This window comes from Archocentrus centrarchus, chromosome 17 (assembly GCF_007364275.1).
Source record: "Archocentrus centrarchus isolate MPI-CPG fArcCen1 chromosome 17, fArcCen1, whole genome shotgun sequence".
In the NCBI taxonomy this organism is placed as follows: Eukaryota; Metazoa; Chordata; class Actinopteri; order Cichliformes; family Cichlidae; genus Archocentrus; species Archocentrus centrarchus.
In genome coordinates this window covers 27,730,642-27,748,503 of record NC_044362.1, presented here as the reverse complement: position 1 = coordinate 27,748,503, position 17,862 = coordinate 27,730,642, and the positions used below count along the sequence as shown (strand labels likewise).

General features: G+C 40.4%; 1 protein-coding gene across 1 annotated transcript in view; it reads left to right on the top strand.

Moving 5' to 3' along the window:
* kirrel1b (kirre like nephrin family adhesion molecule 1b) overlaps positions 1 to 17,862 on the top strand; it is a 99,165-nt gene that overhangs the window by 36,840 nt on the left and 44,463 nt on the right. The window contains 1 exon segment of the mRNA XM_030752390.1: positions 13,402 to 13,551. Coding sequence (XP_030608250.1) covers positions 13,402 to 13,551 — 150 coding nt within the window.

Below are 17,862 nucleotides of genomic sequence, written 5' to 3'. Positions count from 1 at the left end.
TAGACAACACACACATTTTCATTTATTATTACTTTAATTAAATTTTTTGTGACCACTACAGAGGATATAAGTGCCTCTTTTCCACTAGTACCTACTCAGCTCGACTCGACTCAACTTGACTCTACCCAGTTTTGTTCATTTTCCATTACAACTGAGTACTGCTTCAGCAAGGCAGTCCAAAAGTCCCGTGATGTCATTTGTATGCAACACAAACACAAGCAGCTGCTCCGCCTACCTTCCTCTGGCTTCTGTTGTCAGCCACCAAGCACAAAAACGTCTACATTGGTTAGTGTGTAGCCATTTCCCTCATTGCTGATTCTTGTGAAGGAGTTGCTCTCATGAATCATCTAGTTATGTCACTGCCTGGCCAATCAGTGGCATTCTGTTGCAGCTGAGTAAGTACTAAAAAAGTACCTGGTACCAGGTACTACAACCTAATGGCACCTAAAAACTGAGTTGAGTCAAACGAAGCTGAGTAGTGGAAAAGCATCAACGTTCTCTGGAGGAAATGCAAATAACTGATTGCAAAGTTTACACTTGATCTTTGGCCTATAGTTCCAAAAATGCAATGAGACCAAAAACTTCAATGACGTGATTTTTTTCAATAAAAGGCATCTGAGAAGGTCCATGGACCAGCTTCAGGCCTGTCAGTCCCATTTTTGGTGGGTGTGGCTAAAGCTGTGAAAATGCACAGGAAGTGTTTTACCTTTCTGTGGCACAAATAATGAAACCAAACCTGGCCGTTTACTGATGGTACACATTTCTCCTTATGAAAGTAACACTGGATGATTGTCTCACTGCTTACTCCACTACCCTGAACCCTAAAATCAAGTCTTAACCCTCACATAACCTTTGAAAAAAAGTGAGGAATGACCAAAGTGTTCTCACTTTGTCCTAATTCACAAAGTCTCCGGCGGGTCCTCACAAAGGTAGAAGTTCAGGAGCACACACACACACACGCTCATATTCATCCATGCGCTTGGTCTAATTTGTATCGAATGCAGCATTCACAGCATTGACCTGCTCACTCAAACGCACTCACTCTCACACACGCATACACACAAATATAATCTCCTGCTCCTCTCACACACTGACTCACACACATACACACACACTGACTCACACACACACACACACACACACACACACAATTGCCCTCCTCTTCTCACATGCTTTTTTACTCCGTGCTCATTTGGTGATGTTAATGCTAGCAGACATGTACAGTGTGCTCTAACAGCAGAGGGAGGGGAGTGTGTGTGTGTGTTCGAGCGTGTGTGTATGTCAGCGTGTGTACATTTGTGTGTACTTACCTCTCTTAAAAACCAATTAACGGCGCACAGCAGCAGCCACCCCCCCCCCTCCTCCAAATGAAGAGGTGAATTAAACATCACCAAGACCAGATGGAAAGAAATCAGAGAGAGAAAGAGAGAGGGATGAATAATTGAAGACAGGGGATCATAAAAAAGTTGGAAATAAAACTGAAATAAGAGATGAAATGAAATGTAAGAAAGCAGAAGTCAATTAGAGAGACTCAGAGAGAGCTGCGGGGAGAGGCAGATAGGAAGACAGGGGAGGGATTGCTGCCAGTGTGCTTGTGTGTACCTCTGCATGTGTTTACGGGCATGTACAAGTGTTTTCTGTGTGTCTCCAGCCTGTTTTCTGGAAACGAGTCAAACTAACACAACCCAGTTGTTTGAAGTCCACAGCAGTATAATCAAGTCGGTTGCAGTACTTTGACAGAGATGAACTTCAGTAAAACTTTGCCACCATTGTGCATGCATGTGGGATTCTCCTTACGTGTGTAGGTGGTTTTATGCGCATGAGAATGAGCGAACAACCTGTGAACCAGGTGCCGATTTACCAAAAGAGATTTGTGAACACTGCTGACACACAGATCATCAATGATGCTGCAGTCACATTTCTCAAATGGTTATCTTTCAAAGAAACTACAGATGAATTTGAATTATTCTCTTTTATTAAACTGAAGAGAGCGGAAGAAGAGCTATTTGTTTCTTTTAAAATCTGTGATGAGAACAAACCAGCATCTACTTAGCAGCTTAGATTCCCCCTGTGGTATTCTCTACAGCTGTATGTTAGAAGTTAAATGAATTAAGAGTTAAGAAACTTTTGCCTGACAAACAATAACCTATGAAATAGTTTCAGTATACCTTTCATTTTGACTAGTGAGGGGAAATGTTTTATCTGAATATATTTGTACTACTATAAATACATTAATCTAGGCAAAATGTCTATATTATAAGTGTAAAAACATACATGAAATACACTCACCAGCCACAATGTTAGGTGCACCTTTCTGAGGTACAGATATTTGCATTAACTGCTTTTTAACACAAATATCTAAGCAGCCAATCACATGGTAGCAGCTCAGTGCATTTAGGCATGTAGACATGATCACGACGACCTGTGGAAGTTCAAACCAAACATCAGAATGGTGAAGAAAGGTGATTTAAGTGACTTTGAACATGACATAGATGTTTGCACCATATGGAAAAACCTGCTGATCTGCTGAGATTTTCCCCACACAGCCATCTCTGGGGTTTATAGAGAATGGTGTGAAAAGAGAAAATATCCACTGAGCTGCAGTTCTCTGCGTCAAAATATCTTGATGTCAGAGGTCAGAGGAGAATGGCCTGAGTGCTTCGTGCTGATAGGAAGCCAACAGCTACCAAGGTATGCAAAAGATCATCTCTGAACGCACAATACATTGGGCCTTGAAGTAGATGGCAGGGTGCCACTCCTGTCAGAAAGCTGCTAGCTTTCACACAGGCTCACTAAAATTGGACAATAGAAGAAAAAAACATTGCCTGCTCTGATGTCTGGTGAGACACTGGTTGCATCCTGCAGGATAATGCACCATGTCACGAAGCTTAACATCATAATGAGTTCACCGCTCAAATGGCCGCAACAGTCATCACATCTCAATCCAAAAGAGCACCTTTGGGATGCGGTGAAACGGGAGAACGGGAGGATGTGCAGCTGACAAATTTGCAACAACTGTGTGATGCTGTCACAACAACATGGACTAAAATCTTTGAGGAATGCTTCCAGCACCTTGTTGAATCTATGCCATGCCAATCTATGCCAGGTCAAGGTCACAAAACTCTCACAAGACACATTTTTTGACTATAACTCAAGAATTCATGAAGTAATTATGGCAATAAGTGTGTTACAGGAGAGCAGTAATGACAAATTGAATAATCAAAGCTGTCATAATTGTGTGTAAGGTGTGTCAGCTGATGAATTTAACTCATGACAACAATGACAATAAAGTTCAATCTAATCTAATCTAATCTAATCTAATCTAATCTAATCTAATCTAATCTAATCTAATCTAATGCACTGAAAAAATGCACAAAAATGTTCCACCATAAAAGCTGCCGGTTACTTTCAAGGGCATGGTGAAATCAGTATTTTCCTCTTGTCTGTACTATACTAGTTATAGTTAAAAAAAGGAAAATATCCATTTATTTTTGGAACAGCTAAAAGTGATACTGTTAACTAATACTAGGAGCAGTGTTTCATCAGTTCATATGAATATTGCATTTCCTCCTGTAGTCAGTGATCTTTGTTTATCTCAACTGAAGAAGATAACAGGCCTTCATTCTGTTTGAGTATAACTGGTCAGATTTGGTACTTTATGATCACTCTGTTACTCACTCTGTATTTTGCTGTTTATGCAAATTTTAAATCAGATTTAAAGGCCTCTACAGCAGGATTTCAGTAGATAGAAACACTTCATTTCTTTAAAAGGCTTTTATTGTGAAACATTTGCAGGAACTTGCTGTGGAAAACTGAAACTGAGTTTTACAGTTTTAGAAACAGGATTTGGACATTTACCAGAGAAAATGTATAATAAGGAAGAGCAAGAGAGAACAACCATTCTGCGATATGGATATATACATAAACCTGTCATGATGATTACTGTACATCAGAGTCACGGGCGCAGATGTGCATGCTTTTCATCAGTGTGCTTGGGTACTTAAACAGACTGCCAGTCTGTTGTGGGACTAACGCAGATCCAGACAACCATTCATGCTCGCATTCACACCTATGGCCAATTTAGAATCACAAATGAACCTACCAGACATGGCTTTGGGCTGTGTGAGCAAGCCAGAGTTCCTGGAGAGAACCCGTACAGGCGCAGACAAATCCACACATAAAGGCCCAGCTGCCCAGTGGATTTCTTAACAGCTTGTGCTAACCCCCATGCCACTGTGATGGGCAAAATTTCACATAACATTTAACTGTATGAGATTATGAAGCGATGATGATCCAAAGGGTCAAAGATCAGTTTCACTGTAACATTTTAATGTTCTGCAAAAACAGTTTTTGGCCATTTTTAAATACCATAAAGGAACAGAAGGGAGGCTTGTGATCATATCTGACATTTAATTGGATACCCAATTAGTGACACTCATTTTTAGCACCTGCCTATTCCTTCAAAGTGTTCACTACAAAGTGTTCACATTATATGAGTCTGTACAGACGTGGATGGAAACTGCAGCTTGACTGGTTGGCAGAGGCAAACTGCGAGCGGTATGATGCGATGTTTCTTTTTATTAATAAGTTTGGAAGCCTGAGGGGTTGTCTTGCATCTTTAGTATCGATGTTCCTGTGTTCTCATTTTTTTACCGATGTTTATGAGGGCCAGCACTTAGGCAGAAGTTGTAACCGTTCAAATTTCTTTAACAGCAAATAGAGTGAATGGAAATGTAACAAGAGCAAAAGATGCCTAGACGGTGCTTGGGGTTCAGGGGGTTAACAGTTTCATGAATTTTTATCTGCATCATTTACTGTTGTAGTTGTAAATATGCAGTTTTTATCCATCACTCATAGGGGGTTGTTTTGATTGTTGGGTTTTCTCTGTAATTATTGTAGGGTCTTTACCTTACAATATAATGCGCCTTGAGACGACTGTTTGTTCTGATTTGGCGCGATCCAATTAAATGCTAAATAAAATTGAATTGAATTATGAATCTTGCGTACATTACTTTTTTGTAGTGCTCTTGTGTGTATGAGAGTATGTGCTCCTACATCTACACATTGGTGATTGCCCCTATGAGTGTGTGTGTGTATGATTTCCAATAACTGCTGGGTTTGCTCAGCATCTCCTCTACGGTCGGTTTCACGCTGCTTCTCTGTTCTGCTGGAGGTGTTTGTGAGGAGAAATACAGCATTTGGCAGCGGTGGTGGTGGTGGTGGTGGCGGGGGGAGGGCACTGGGAAATCACAGAGCTACTATTTACAGCAAACACGGAGCAAAACCGAGACACACAGAAGCAAAGTTATGATCTCTGTGTCTGTCCCACTGTGTCTGTCTCACTTAGTCCTTTTCTGTCTCTCTCTGTCCGCTCTCGTGTACGTCTCTGTCAGTTAAATGCTGTGTGCTTCGGGGGCATAAATGTTACATAAATTATATTTCCAAAACATCAAATAAACAAGGGTGCAGTAAGCATATCAACCAACAGGAATGATGCAGTCGCCCCTCACGGCCAATCAGAAACAAACAGGTCGCTGTATTCATGACCTTTGTTTGTAAATGACTGGAGGGAGACATGGCTTTGTAATGTGACAGAAAAATCTTTTCTCCAGTTGCTTTGTGTGCCAAAGCTTCCTGTACACTGCAGGCTTAATGGACTACGAATGCGCAGTACTTCTGTAATGACCATAAATGTGATTAAACATCAACATAAAAAAATAGCCAAAAAATAAAATAACCAAATCAATTCAAATGAACCAATACATTTCAATTTTATTTGTGCACACATGGATTATGTCTGATTCCGGTTCTGTAGTTCATGTCTCCCATCTTTGCTGTCACTCAGTGATACTCTTTCATGCAAACACTTTCTTTTACCATTTTCTGTCATCTACCAGCAAACAATCAGATCAAAAACGCCCACAGTGTTACAAAGATGTAATACCCATGTAATGGTGGAAAATGATTCCTAGGCGAGTCTCCCAAAGGAGATTTGCACGGCATCCCTAACTGTGGCAGTTTAATGTGTCACTCATATATTTCAGAGAAAATTTTCAAGTAATAGTTGAGTTGTCGTCACTGAACTGTCGGTATTTGATTTGTTTTGATTACTGAAATGCTCAAAAATTAAGTATTGACTCTAGAGGTCAATAATAGAGCCATAATTTTGCCAATCACCAAAATATTCGGCAATCATGTTCATGCTGCAAAGGAATATAGCACAAATACAGCCCTTTGCTTGTTAAGGCCCAAAGGCATTTTGAGTGGCAAATAAAAATATAAGGTAAGGTAGAATTATTTTTAAAACTATGAAAGCAATAAAGATTTTATGCAAGAAAGCCTAATTAAAATTTTATTTTGAAACAAGGATCTCAATGATCATTGATCAATGATCACTGTCATGATAGCTTAACTATATTCCACACATCTTATGCAATGTTTCATTGTTGTAGAGGTTGTTTTCGTCTTCTCCTAGTGTTATCATTTTATCTATTAATCTCATAAGCTACAAATATCACAAAAATGCCTGAAGAGTTTATTACAAGTCATAATTTTCCTCCCAGCACTGAATATCCATCTACATGCTGTTTATTTTCTTTGGTTTTCTTTTTGTTTTTGTGTCTCCAAACACACAGACACACAAACACTTTCTTTTCCCTTTTCTCTCTCTCTGAGGCAAACACCTTTTTTTTTTTTGACTCTTCCATGCACACTTTGCCCTTTGCTGCCTTTTTCTGAAATGGCAAATATATGCACACGGCATACACAACACAACAATGACGGCTATATATGCAGGCATGCGTGTAAACACGAACAATACTCACACATGCACATATAGACACAGCGTGCTCTCTCCTGCCTGAGAGTGGTGTGTAGTAGTTGAAATGGGAGCGAGCCATAGCCCAGAGGCAGACCTGGGACATGAATACAAGGAAAGGGTCAGCCTGGCAGTTTTTTGGGGTGGGGGTTAGAAGGATGAATGCTTCAGGGTGTAGAGATGTGCAGTTTAGGGTTACAAACCTCACAAACTGCCTTTTTATTTCTACATTTGCTTGTAGGAAATTGTATTTGGCCTCTGATGGCCATGTTGGAGGTCTTTGCTGTTTAGAAACAGTGGCTGCAGTCCCCAGGGAGTACTGTGACCATATCTAATAAGATGACAAGCCATCCCACTTTAAAGTCAAGGCAGTTAAAATGTCAGCTGATTTCTTTGTGTTACAAGGACTTCCTTCCTATTCATATTAAGTTAAATTGCAACAAGAGCACTGCATGAGAGTTATGATTTGATACAAGTGAGCAGTGTTATTGTTTAGCTCACAGCAGAAGAGACGGCGCTGAAAACTTGATTGCTGCCTGAAATACCAGTTTTATACATTCCTGTCAGCTGCACTCAGCCAATTTTTTTCTGTTTTTTTTTTTTTCCTGATCCTTGAGCTAATCAAAAACCTGTGAACTGCGCTCAGAATATGAAGTTATGTGATAGATACACTTGTGCTTATCACAGCAAAGACAACTGAGCAAACGTTATAGAGCAACATGCACCTGCAGCACCGACACCAAGTCAGGATTCAGCAGCCTCTTATTTCGCCGTCAGCTGTCAAAACTGTAGAAAAATTGCAGTTTTATTACAGTTACTACTATTTCTTGATTGTTTCTTCTACCAAAAGTCTTTTTCCAAGACCTGCCTTCAACCTTCAGTGGCTGCGTAGATTATGGCTTTGTCTGTCCAGAGCAAACCTTTGGCCACACTCCTTCTTCGACTAAATCGATGGGTCAACAAAGTTTATGACTTTCACAAGGGAGAGTACTGTACACTTACTTTTTCAAGCTTATTTTAACCACTAAAATAATCATTCCCTATCCATCAAAAAGTGGTTATTTCAACCCACCCAGCACTCTTTTTTTTAAGCTTCTTTTCAACCTTTTGATTTCGGTAAGTAAGGTGCCAGATTTTTCGTGCACCTGCAACTATGGACAGTACTGACAGACATAGATGACAGTGTTTGAGCATCAAGCCATAAAGTATGGAGCTCCAGTAGAAAAAAAAAAGCCATGTGTAAATCTGCACTATTGGTTTATAAACTTTGTTGCCCCAACACTGCCCAAGTGTTCTGATTACCGTGGGGACCAGTGTTATCTTCAGCTTCCACAGCCTCTCTAGCTCTTCTCTCAGCCCTTGGTATTTCTGGAGCTTCTCGTCCTCCTTCTTTTTGATGTTGGCATCACTTGGTATTGCTACGTCCATCACTACGGCTTTCTTCCTCTGCTTGTCCACCACTACTATATCTGGCTGGTTAGCCATCACTAGTTTGTTCTTCTGTATCTGGAAGTCCCACAGGATCTTGGCTCTGTCATTCTCAACAACCCTGGGAGGTGTATCTCATTTTGACCTTAGGGCTCCCAGGTCATTCTCATTACAAAAAGGGCCTGTATCCAGAACGCTCCGGAACGCTCCAGAATGCTTCGTGGCAGATCTGACTTTATGGATCTGCCTCGTATCCGTAATGTTTCCAGAGAGAATACTGGAAGATCTGACCTGTCACAGATGTTTAAATGGATTTTTTCCGGATATTATCCGGATATGTAACGGATACCTCGGATAGTACCATATTTTAGGGCTTTTATTCCAGTGGATGTTCCTGTATATGATGCCAGCCACTTGGTTATGGTGTTCCATGTATGGCCTGCCTGCTAGCATCTTGCACCCTGCTGTTATGTGTTGGATTGTGTCAGGGGCATCTCTGCACAGCCTATATTTGGGGTCTTGCCTGGTTTGGTGGACCCCAGTTCTCTATCGATCTTGTGCTCAGAGCTTGTTCCTGTGTTACCACGATTAGTGTCTCTGTGCTGTCCTTCAGTCCAGCTTTGTCCACTGATAGGATTTTTCAATATCAGCCAATTGCCAGTGTTTTGTGTGAGATTCTAGTGCAGCTCTTCAATTCAAAGTTAGTTACTGAATCTTAATACTTAGTCATTAATGCAAAATGTAGAATTTTTATAATGCAGAAAGACATTTCAAGTAGAAATTGATAGGGCTAGTTAGACAGTGCTCGTATTGATGTTTAACAAAGCTCAGCCTGGAGGAAAAAAAGACCAAAGTGAATAAAAGATATTAAAGGTATTATGGATAATATGCTAGGACACTGTGGCTTTTATTGTGAAGCTGTGTCTATTGTACCAATGGGTCATTATGCAATGAGAGTAAGAAAGAGGAAGAGAAGATCTGCCCAAGATTATCCCCAAGGGTAATAATGCAGGGATGTAAAGATGAGAAGGAGAGTGAGGAGGAGGCTGAGACAGAAAGAGACAATTGCAGTAGAAAAAAAAAGACAAAACAGTAAAATGGAGAGAGGGCAAAGAAAAGTGAGAAATATATAAAAAAACCATGGAAAAAATGTTCATAGATACAAAGAGATAATGAGGGAGATACTGTAGTACTAGAGGGGTAGTGAAGTGAAGCGGGAGATGGAGGGAGGGAGGTGGAGAAACGACAAGCTGGGTCCAAAGAACAAAAGAGAGGGAGATTGTAGAAGCTATAAAAATTGTGCATTGCTACGTTGAAAAAATACACAAAGGGGGAGAGGAAATGAGGACAGAAAGAGTCAGACTGAATAAAAGAGGCGGGTTAGTCAAAGTTAAACAGGGCAAACTTGGAAAAACTGAAAAGAAAAAAAGAAAAAATGATACAAGGAAAATGAAGAGAGGGGCTAAAAAAGAGGAATACATAAAGAAACTGGAAATGTGAAGAAGCTGACCAGATGGGAGAAAAAATAGATGAGGATTTTGAAAATGGAGGAAATGATAGAGGAGGGAGAGACAGAGGTGAGTGTGTGTGTGTATGTGAATGTTTGAGGAGGCGCTGGGGTATCCCGTAGGGTTAATTACATCTCTGTTCTCTGTCTGTACAGCTCTCACTTCTCTGATCTCAATCCTTGCTTCAAGCTGACAAACTGCAGACACACTTATTCAATCACAAACATGCACACAAATATACCCCAGTCAAATGTAATGTTCTGCAATAAACAGCGAGAAACCTTGAGTACTTGAATTCAGTTGGATTCAACTTTGACACGTATTACCCTCCTTAGCACTGTTGCAGAGCAAACATGCTTCCTGTGACAGTAGCACTGGCCAGTGTTGTGGCCTCCTCCAGCACAACATTGTGCTGAAACCTCACAGCAAATGCTGCTCTGGAACACAGATATTAAATGTATCAGCCCAGCCACCAAACTCCCTCATCCCAATCTGACTGGAATCCACAGGATGCACCAAAACAAGCCAGATCCACAAATGCACGCTGCAATCCATAGGACCCAAAGGATCCACTGCCGACTTTCCACTACTAGACAGTCCCAGAGGTCCCAAGTTATTGCCCTGACTGATCAAAATTGTACTGGCAACATGAGGGGGACCACACAACATTACACAGGTGGTTTTAATGTTGTGGCTGATCAGTGTAAACCCGCACACTCATACATAAACATTCATGCACATTACAACACACAAAAAGAAATGTTTGCTGTCTCCTCCTTTCTGTCTTTCTGTCACTGTTTCTCTCTATTCCCCACACACACACACACACACACACACACACACACACACACACACACACACACACACACACACACACACAAATACAAGCAGAGTAAACACATCACAGCCTGTCCCGTGAGAACATGTGTTGTTCTGTACGGAGTTATACATGAAGAAGAAGGCTTTTGCTCATAATAGCTGTTAATTTTGCATAAATCATGCATAACATGACCCACATGTAAATCACTCAAGTTAGCAGGCACAACCCAGCAGCTCCTTCTTCCCGCACTCAGAAACAGAAGCAGCTTCCACTTCCATTGTTTTGTTTTTAGGTATTCTTTTTGACTTTCACTTTTTAAGATGAAAGGCCAAACGATGTGCATTATTATAGCCTGGGAACATTATCAGTTTTTGTTTTTCATAGAGCAGGTATGAAAAAATGTATTTCAACCAGAACCACTATAAACAAAAGAAGATTGTTGTTTAACTTTTCATTCATTTTTATTTGACGAAATGGCTCTTCATACGTGGGGAGACAGAGGAAGCAGCACCCCCACCCCCAGCATAGCATGGATTAAATTAGATTGGATTGGACACAAGTTGAAAATGAAGAGCTGGAGTTGAGGTGGGTCTCTGAATGGCTTGCAGCAGCTATTTGCACCAGAAAGCAGCTCAAACATGGCCTGCAAGAATTAACATTATGCTTGTCATTTTAGCCTCTACATCAGGGCTGTTTATCATATTAAAATAAATAAAAACAATTTCTAATGTTGTGCCATTGTGGTAGTAAAATGCAATAAAAATAAATATTTAAACAAAGTTCTCCATCTTCCTTTATGTACGCAATACTGAATGATTCATTACACACAATGAAATGGTGTGACTGCTTTCATGTTTAATCTTTTTTGCCCAACCTTTTGGCAGCCTTAGAAGATGTGTTGAACTTGTGTTGAACTGTGCGTGCTCTATGTGTGTGCAGCGAGTGATAACGAGACAGTGGTGAGAGTTGTACCATGCACTGAAAGTGCAGCATAACTTCTAAGTGTGTGTTGCATTTTGATTGATTGTGGATGAATCTGTGGGTGTCACTGAATCTTTCCCAACAGATTAATGAGAATTTTAGGGGCTGACGGGCAAACGCAGCCTGCATTTTAACTAACGACTGAACTAAAATAAAGATTTTCTTTTCATGGTATGAAGAAGAAGTTAATAAATGGTGTTAAAAATGAATTTAAACAAGTCATAAAATGCACAGGCTTATAGGAGATTTAAGTTAAAAAGTCTGAGGATGAGAAAATTAATAACCTGACCTCCCTAGCGGTTTCTATATCTCGAGGCGAAACATGAGCAGACACAAAACCGAACAGGTTGTCTAAACACTTGAACCAACTGGAAAAACTGTTCATTCTGGAAATATCTCAACAAAAACACACAACCAAGCAACAGCTACTTTGAGAATAGTGAAGTGTGTTAAGGCAGATTTTCCTTTAAACTTCAAAATAAATTACACAGCTTTCAGCTCACAGTCGCCACAGTTGTCGTCATGAATCAGTATTCAAAAGGAAAGTTGATGAAACATCAAAGCTCTTCTTGTGAAGTTTTAAAATTTCCTGCCTTCATTAAAGGAGCCTTCCACACAAATAACATGACAAGTCATGTAATCCTCCTGACAAATCAGTAAATCGCCCTGTTGTTTGCACCTTTGTGGCTGAATCCCACTGAGATGTGTCCCTCAGAGCCACAGCTCGCTTTATTAACCAGTTTTGCCTTAATTAGCTAATAGGATTGTTTTAACCATGATCCAAGAACAGAATAGCCCACGGGAAGACAAACGCAAACTCTGTGGAAGTGTGTGTCTATGTGTGGATGTGCACACATGTGAGAGTATATATCTGACTCAGTATGCAACTGCGTTTGTGTTAGTGCTAGAGAGTGTGTGTGTGTGTACAACTGCATAAATTGGTTGTTGCATGTGTGAAAAAGCTTCTATCTATGTAAGTTTCAGTGTGTTTGTGTATATGTGCTCGTGCACGTTCGTGTGCATGTGTCATCTAAGGCAGCACAGTCTCTCTCTCTGCCTTAATTAACGTGCCTTCTTGCAAGACTTTCTCCAGAATATGAAACAATTTTACCTGATGATGCAAACGGCTGAAAATAGTGCCGTGTTAGTGCCTCGCCTCCTCACCTGACACTCTCTCTTGAAGCGAGCGCATTAATGTATGCCTGCTCTACACTTGTAGTTTTATATCTGTGTATTTTAGTGGCACTGCGATAGCCAAAAGGCTTATTTTGCTGCAGGAAATGTGTGTGTGTGTAAGCAAAATCCTTTGTACTGTGTGTGATGAAAAAGAGCAGGCTGTATAACAGCTTGCAATGATGTTCTTGCTACACAAGTGTTCGCTTACACATCCATGCACGCACGCACGCACACACACACACACGCACACACACACACATTTGCTGTGTTTCGAGACTCACATAAGCCTCAGTAAAGACCAGGGAAAACCTTGAAAAGGAGGCAAGATGGAGACAAAACAGGGAGAGCAGACACAGAGGAATGACAAATATACAGAATTCAAGCTCAAGCTCTGACTCAAACCAAGTTCATCTTAAAATACACTCATAATAAAAACACATCATAAAAGAAACAATAAAAACACCCTATACTCCATTAAAGCACACACCTCCATATGGACAAACGCAAGTCGATAAGACCAGAGAGGGACTGTGTAGCTCGATACAGTGCAATAAAAATGGCAGCTCATGGCCAGGTCACAGTGAAAGGAACTTAAAATTGATCTCTCTCTCTCTCTCTCTCTCTCTCTCTCTCTATCTCTCTCTCTCTCTCTCTCTCTCTCTCTGTTGCAGTGTGGTGTGTTCGTTTCTCCCAAGAGCCTGCAGACCAGTCAGTGGTACTGGGAGAACGGGTGGTGCTGTCCTGCGTCGTCTTCAACTACAGTGGCATTGTCCAGTGGACCAAGGCCGGCCTGGCGCTTGGCATTGGAGAGGGTCTTCGAGGTAAAAGAAGGGAATGCAGCTTCACCCAGCTGAAGGGATCAAAGTGAAGTGAAGAAGGGGAATAAGTCAGCTACGGTTTTGGTTCAGTTTTGAGTGTAAGAACCCTGACAAAAGCTATTATAGTTGAAAAGTGTAGGGCTTTTTAACATTAAGGGAATGAACACTGTACCATGTGAGAGAGAGTTAAGAGCGTGTGAGTGACAATCTGGGCAAAAATGAGTCCTGTATATCATGCTGAATTAGAGAAAATCCCTCACACTGCTGACAAAAGCAGACACACATTCGCATTTAAATTTTAAGCCGACGTGTACAACCAGAATGACTTACTATGAGTGCAACAGTAGAATATGCTTCATTTTAGACATGACGAAACATTACATGCAGCCAAAAGTGAGACAGTCAAAGGGTCAAAGCCACAACAGACAGAGAAGAGGGTTTTTTTCTTTTTTCTGTATACGTGGAATAATCAGAGGAAGCTCAGTCATTAAAATGAAAGAATCTGGGACCAGGAGAAGAATAAGAAAAGCAGAAAATGTCATTCTCCCCTAACCTCACCTTCATTTTCTACAAATTATTCAAACAAGCTTTTGACCACTGTGACTTACTGAATGCTAGCATTGACATCTTATGAATGAGGTTGCTTGTAGATCTTTGTCCAAGATTCATTTCAGCAAAAAAAAAAAAAAAAAAAAATTACAGGAATGGAAATTAGCTTTAAGGCTTTATCCTTTGAAATATATAAAAGTCACTCAAATGGAATTAAGACTACACAGTAAATCAGGTATTCAGATTTAATATCAATGCAACACGTTCATCATGATTTCCTAATAGGAATGTTTCATGGGTAACTTCCACAACTTGTCAGTTTCATCAACTGCACATTACTGATTTATGTCAAATGAAAGGTTTGGGAAGAAAGAGCTTATACATAATATATAAATACATAAATAATAAATAAAATATAAATAAGATGATTAATGATTTTACAAATGTGTTATTTTGACAGTTTCTGATGAGAAATACAGAAGCAAACAAGTTGCATACAGAAGAACGAAAACTTGCATGCTGACTAACAATCCATGTAATCTCTTTTCCATCCACTCATTTTCTTTTATCCTATTATCCTATTCTTTATTGTTTAAGGCTGCAGTTACACAGGCCTAGAGACCAGTTGGCAACTGGTTAGCAATCACCGGCCACTTCCCCACTGGGGAAAAAAACCACTTGTCACTAGGAAAAAATGTGTTTTCCTCAACTTGTTGGTGAGTGGTTACAGGAGGTTTGTTGTTGACAGGTGAAATTTGTTGTAAAGATGTATGCAGTGCTGTTGTCACCCATAGTTTACATGGATGATGCCAAATTGTCTGCAAACACTCACCAACTACTCGCTAAGTGATAGCGAAACTGTGAAAACTGTAACACAAACTGGAAATGTTTGTCTTCAAATTAAAAGTTGCACCTTTTGAAATGTGTTGGCTTCAGCAGTAAAAGACAACTTTTACTCTAGAAGCAAACTTTGTCAAATTTCACGACAGCTCACTGGTTGGTTAATGAGTGTTTGCTGACAAGTCGGTGTCTTCCATGCAAACTATGGGTGAGCATGGCAATCTGATAGCGACCAAAGTAATCACAAGTAGGTTTTTGTTGCAGCACCCTCTTTGCAATCGGTTTCACACGGCGACAGACAGCAACCTCCAGCAACCACTTGCCATCCAATTGAAGAATACACACTGAGGTCACTGACTGGTCTTAAGGCATGTGTGACTGAGGCCCAAATTGTTTTTTATGTGTCAGGTGTTCAGTAAATATCTCTGACACTTGAGTATCTGGAGCTCAGGTGCAATGGTAAATGAACAGGTTTTTTTTGGGACTATTCCAATTATAGCAGCTTTAAGAGGTCAAATGTTAGGATTAGGCAGTCTGCATTCTAGCTAATCTCTACTAGTTAACCTGGGGAATGTACTACAGGGTACCAACAGGTCTAAAGGGCTGCAGTTAAGGTGACAATAGATCCAAAATTTAAATGCAGAAGGAGTGCAGGAGCCTATTGAGAAGGACTTTCAGCTGATCCATGGAAGTTCTGACAAACCATCAGACTGTTCAGCAAAGGAAAGCAAGTCTTAGCCCAGGCTATGCTTAGCAGTAATCCAGGCTGGGGATATTGTTTTGCTGTGGAAAGAGCACTTTCAGAAACTCTTGAATCCCGCTAACACTTCGTCTGTGGAAGAGGCAAAACTTCACAGGTAGTGAAAGAGCCCTTAAATTCTCCATAAGAGTCTGAAAGCTCTGGACTTTGTTAAACTGTCTAGACAAAGATGCATTTTCATGTCATGTGGAGGTTGGGGACAGTGCCTGTATAACAGAAGACCAGGATAAGAGAGACCACAAGTTGTGCTGTAATTTGCAACGTAATTGGTCAGCATCCCTAGGGAGGCTCATATATGTTGCTGAAATGGAGGTTCTGATTGGTTGTTGAGCTCTGGACTAAAGAGTAATGCTGCTTCACTCCTGTTCATGTCACATTAGATTCTTCATCCTAGAAAAGTTACTGAAGGTTGATGGAATTTTTTTTCTCCCAGTTTACATGTGTTTTAAAAATGTGTCAATTGAAGTATCAAGGGATCAGTATTCACAAACATTGTACCAGAGCTGAAGGAGGCTGAGCTGGAAGGTGAAGTTTTCTATTTACCAGTCAATCTACTCACCTAAGATCAAGTTTTGGTTAGTGACTGAAAGACTAATGCTGAGTTTCTTAGATGCAATATGAAAAGCTTAAAAATACTGAGGGGTCTCTGAGAGGACTTGCTGCTCCTTGACAAAGGGATCAAGTTGAGCTGGTTCTGGGATCTGATCTGGGTAACATTTTAGCAACTTCCACCAGATGCGTTCATAGTTGGTTTTCCATCTGGTATATGTGACCCTGTGATAGACCCAAGACAGTTGTTACAACTCACCTAGCCTGCGGCCACATCTGGAAAATGTTGCTAAAGAGAGAAATGTCAGAATTTACTTGCTAAGCCTACAGCCACCTTAATCCAACTCTGCAGAAGAAAATGGATGGATGGAAGAAAAACTAACTACAAAGCTTTCATTCATGCTCCCTTTAAAGCTATGTTAAATAATTGAGAAATGGTTAAGAAAGCTTTTATTTTTACATGAAAACATTGCATTTTTCCCCCTTTTAATGTGTAATTCCATACTCTTACAAAATGTAAGAGAAAAACTTTTGTGTTAGCACTTAAAAATATCACATTAGCACTCACAGACTTTCAGCACTAAACCACCCATTTCTCATAACATCCACAAAGAACGCTACATGCTGTATAGCACACAAAAAATAACACATACCCATCCACCCACACACACACACACACACACACACACACCGCCCACACGCACTCACACAAAAAAACCCACAATTACACACATAAGTGATAATCTGACATGTAATGCGAATCTTGTGTTCAACTCAATTTAATTCACAGGTTCAGTAAAGGTCTGCACATCTCTCTCCTCTCTCTCTTTCTTCCTCACGCTGCCTCTATTTCCTGCTCCTTCATCTTTGAAACTACAGCTTCACCATCACTCTATTGCTTTTTATTTCTTCACTCTTCCCTCTTCTTTCCTGCTCCCAACCCCAACCCCATCCCTTCCTCACCCCGCTCTCTTTTTGTTGTCGGTAATGCTCTCTTTGTCCTTGTAGCCTTTTGCAGCGTGGTCCTGCTGACAAACACATTTGATAAACATGTCGTCCTCTTTGTCTCCTTTTCTGCTTCTCAACCATCTATCATCACCTTCTGTCCATCTTTTATGCTTAGTTGTCAGCTGCCGTTCTTCCCTTCATGAAAAATCATTGCTCAGCCTTTTGCTTTTCTTATATCATGAACTTAAAGTTATGGCATGAAGTCTGTAAGTTGTAAACATCTGCACCAACAAAATTATTAATTTATTGGTGATCCATTAAGGTGCTGCAGATGTTTGATGTATGATGTATAAGTGCTTGTTATTATGTGCTCTGTGTGATTATATACAGCTGTGGGTGACAGTGTAGGCGTACAGATTGTGCAGTGCGGTTCTCACCTGCAGTTAGCTCACCCACACATATGCCATAGATCTGTGTTCATTCACAGACCAAAACAGCTTCTCCACATCACCTGAGTGTGCGTGTAAATGTCAGATAAATTAAATGTAAATGCATTTAATATCAGCGCAAAGCAGCCTACATGTGTGTATCATGTTTACAGGTATCACTGCAAATACCCAAAACACACACGCATCTTCTCACTACCAGCAGGCATAAGTGGTGGCAGT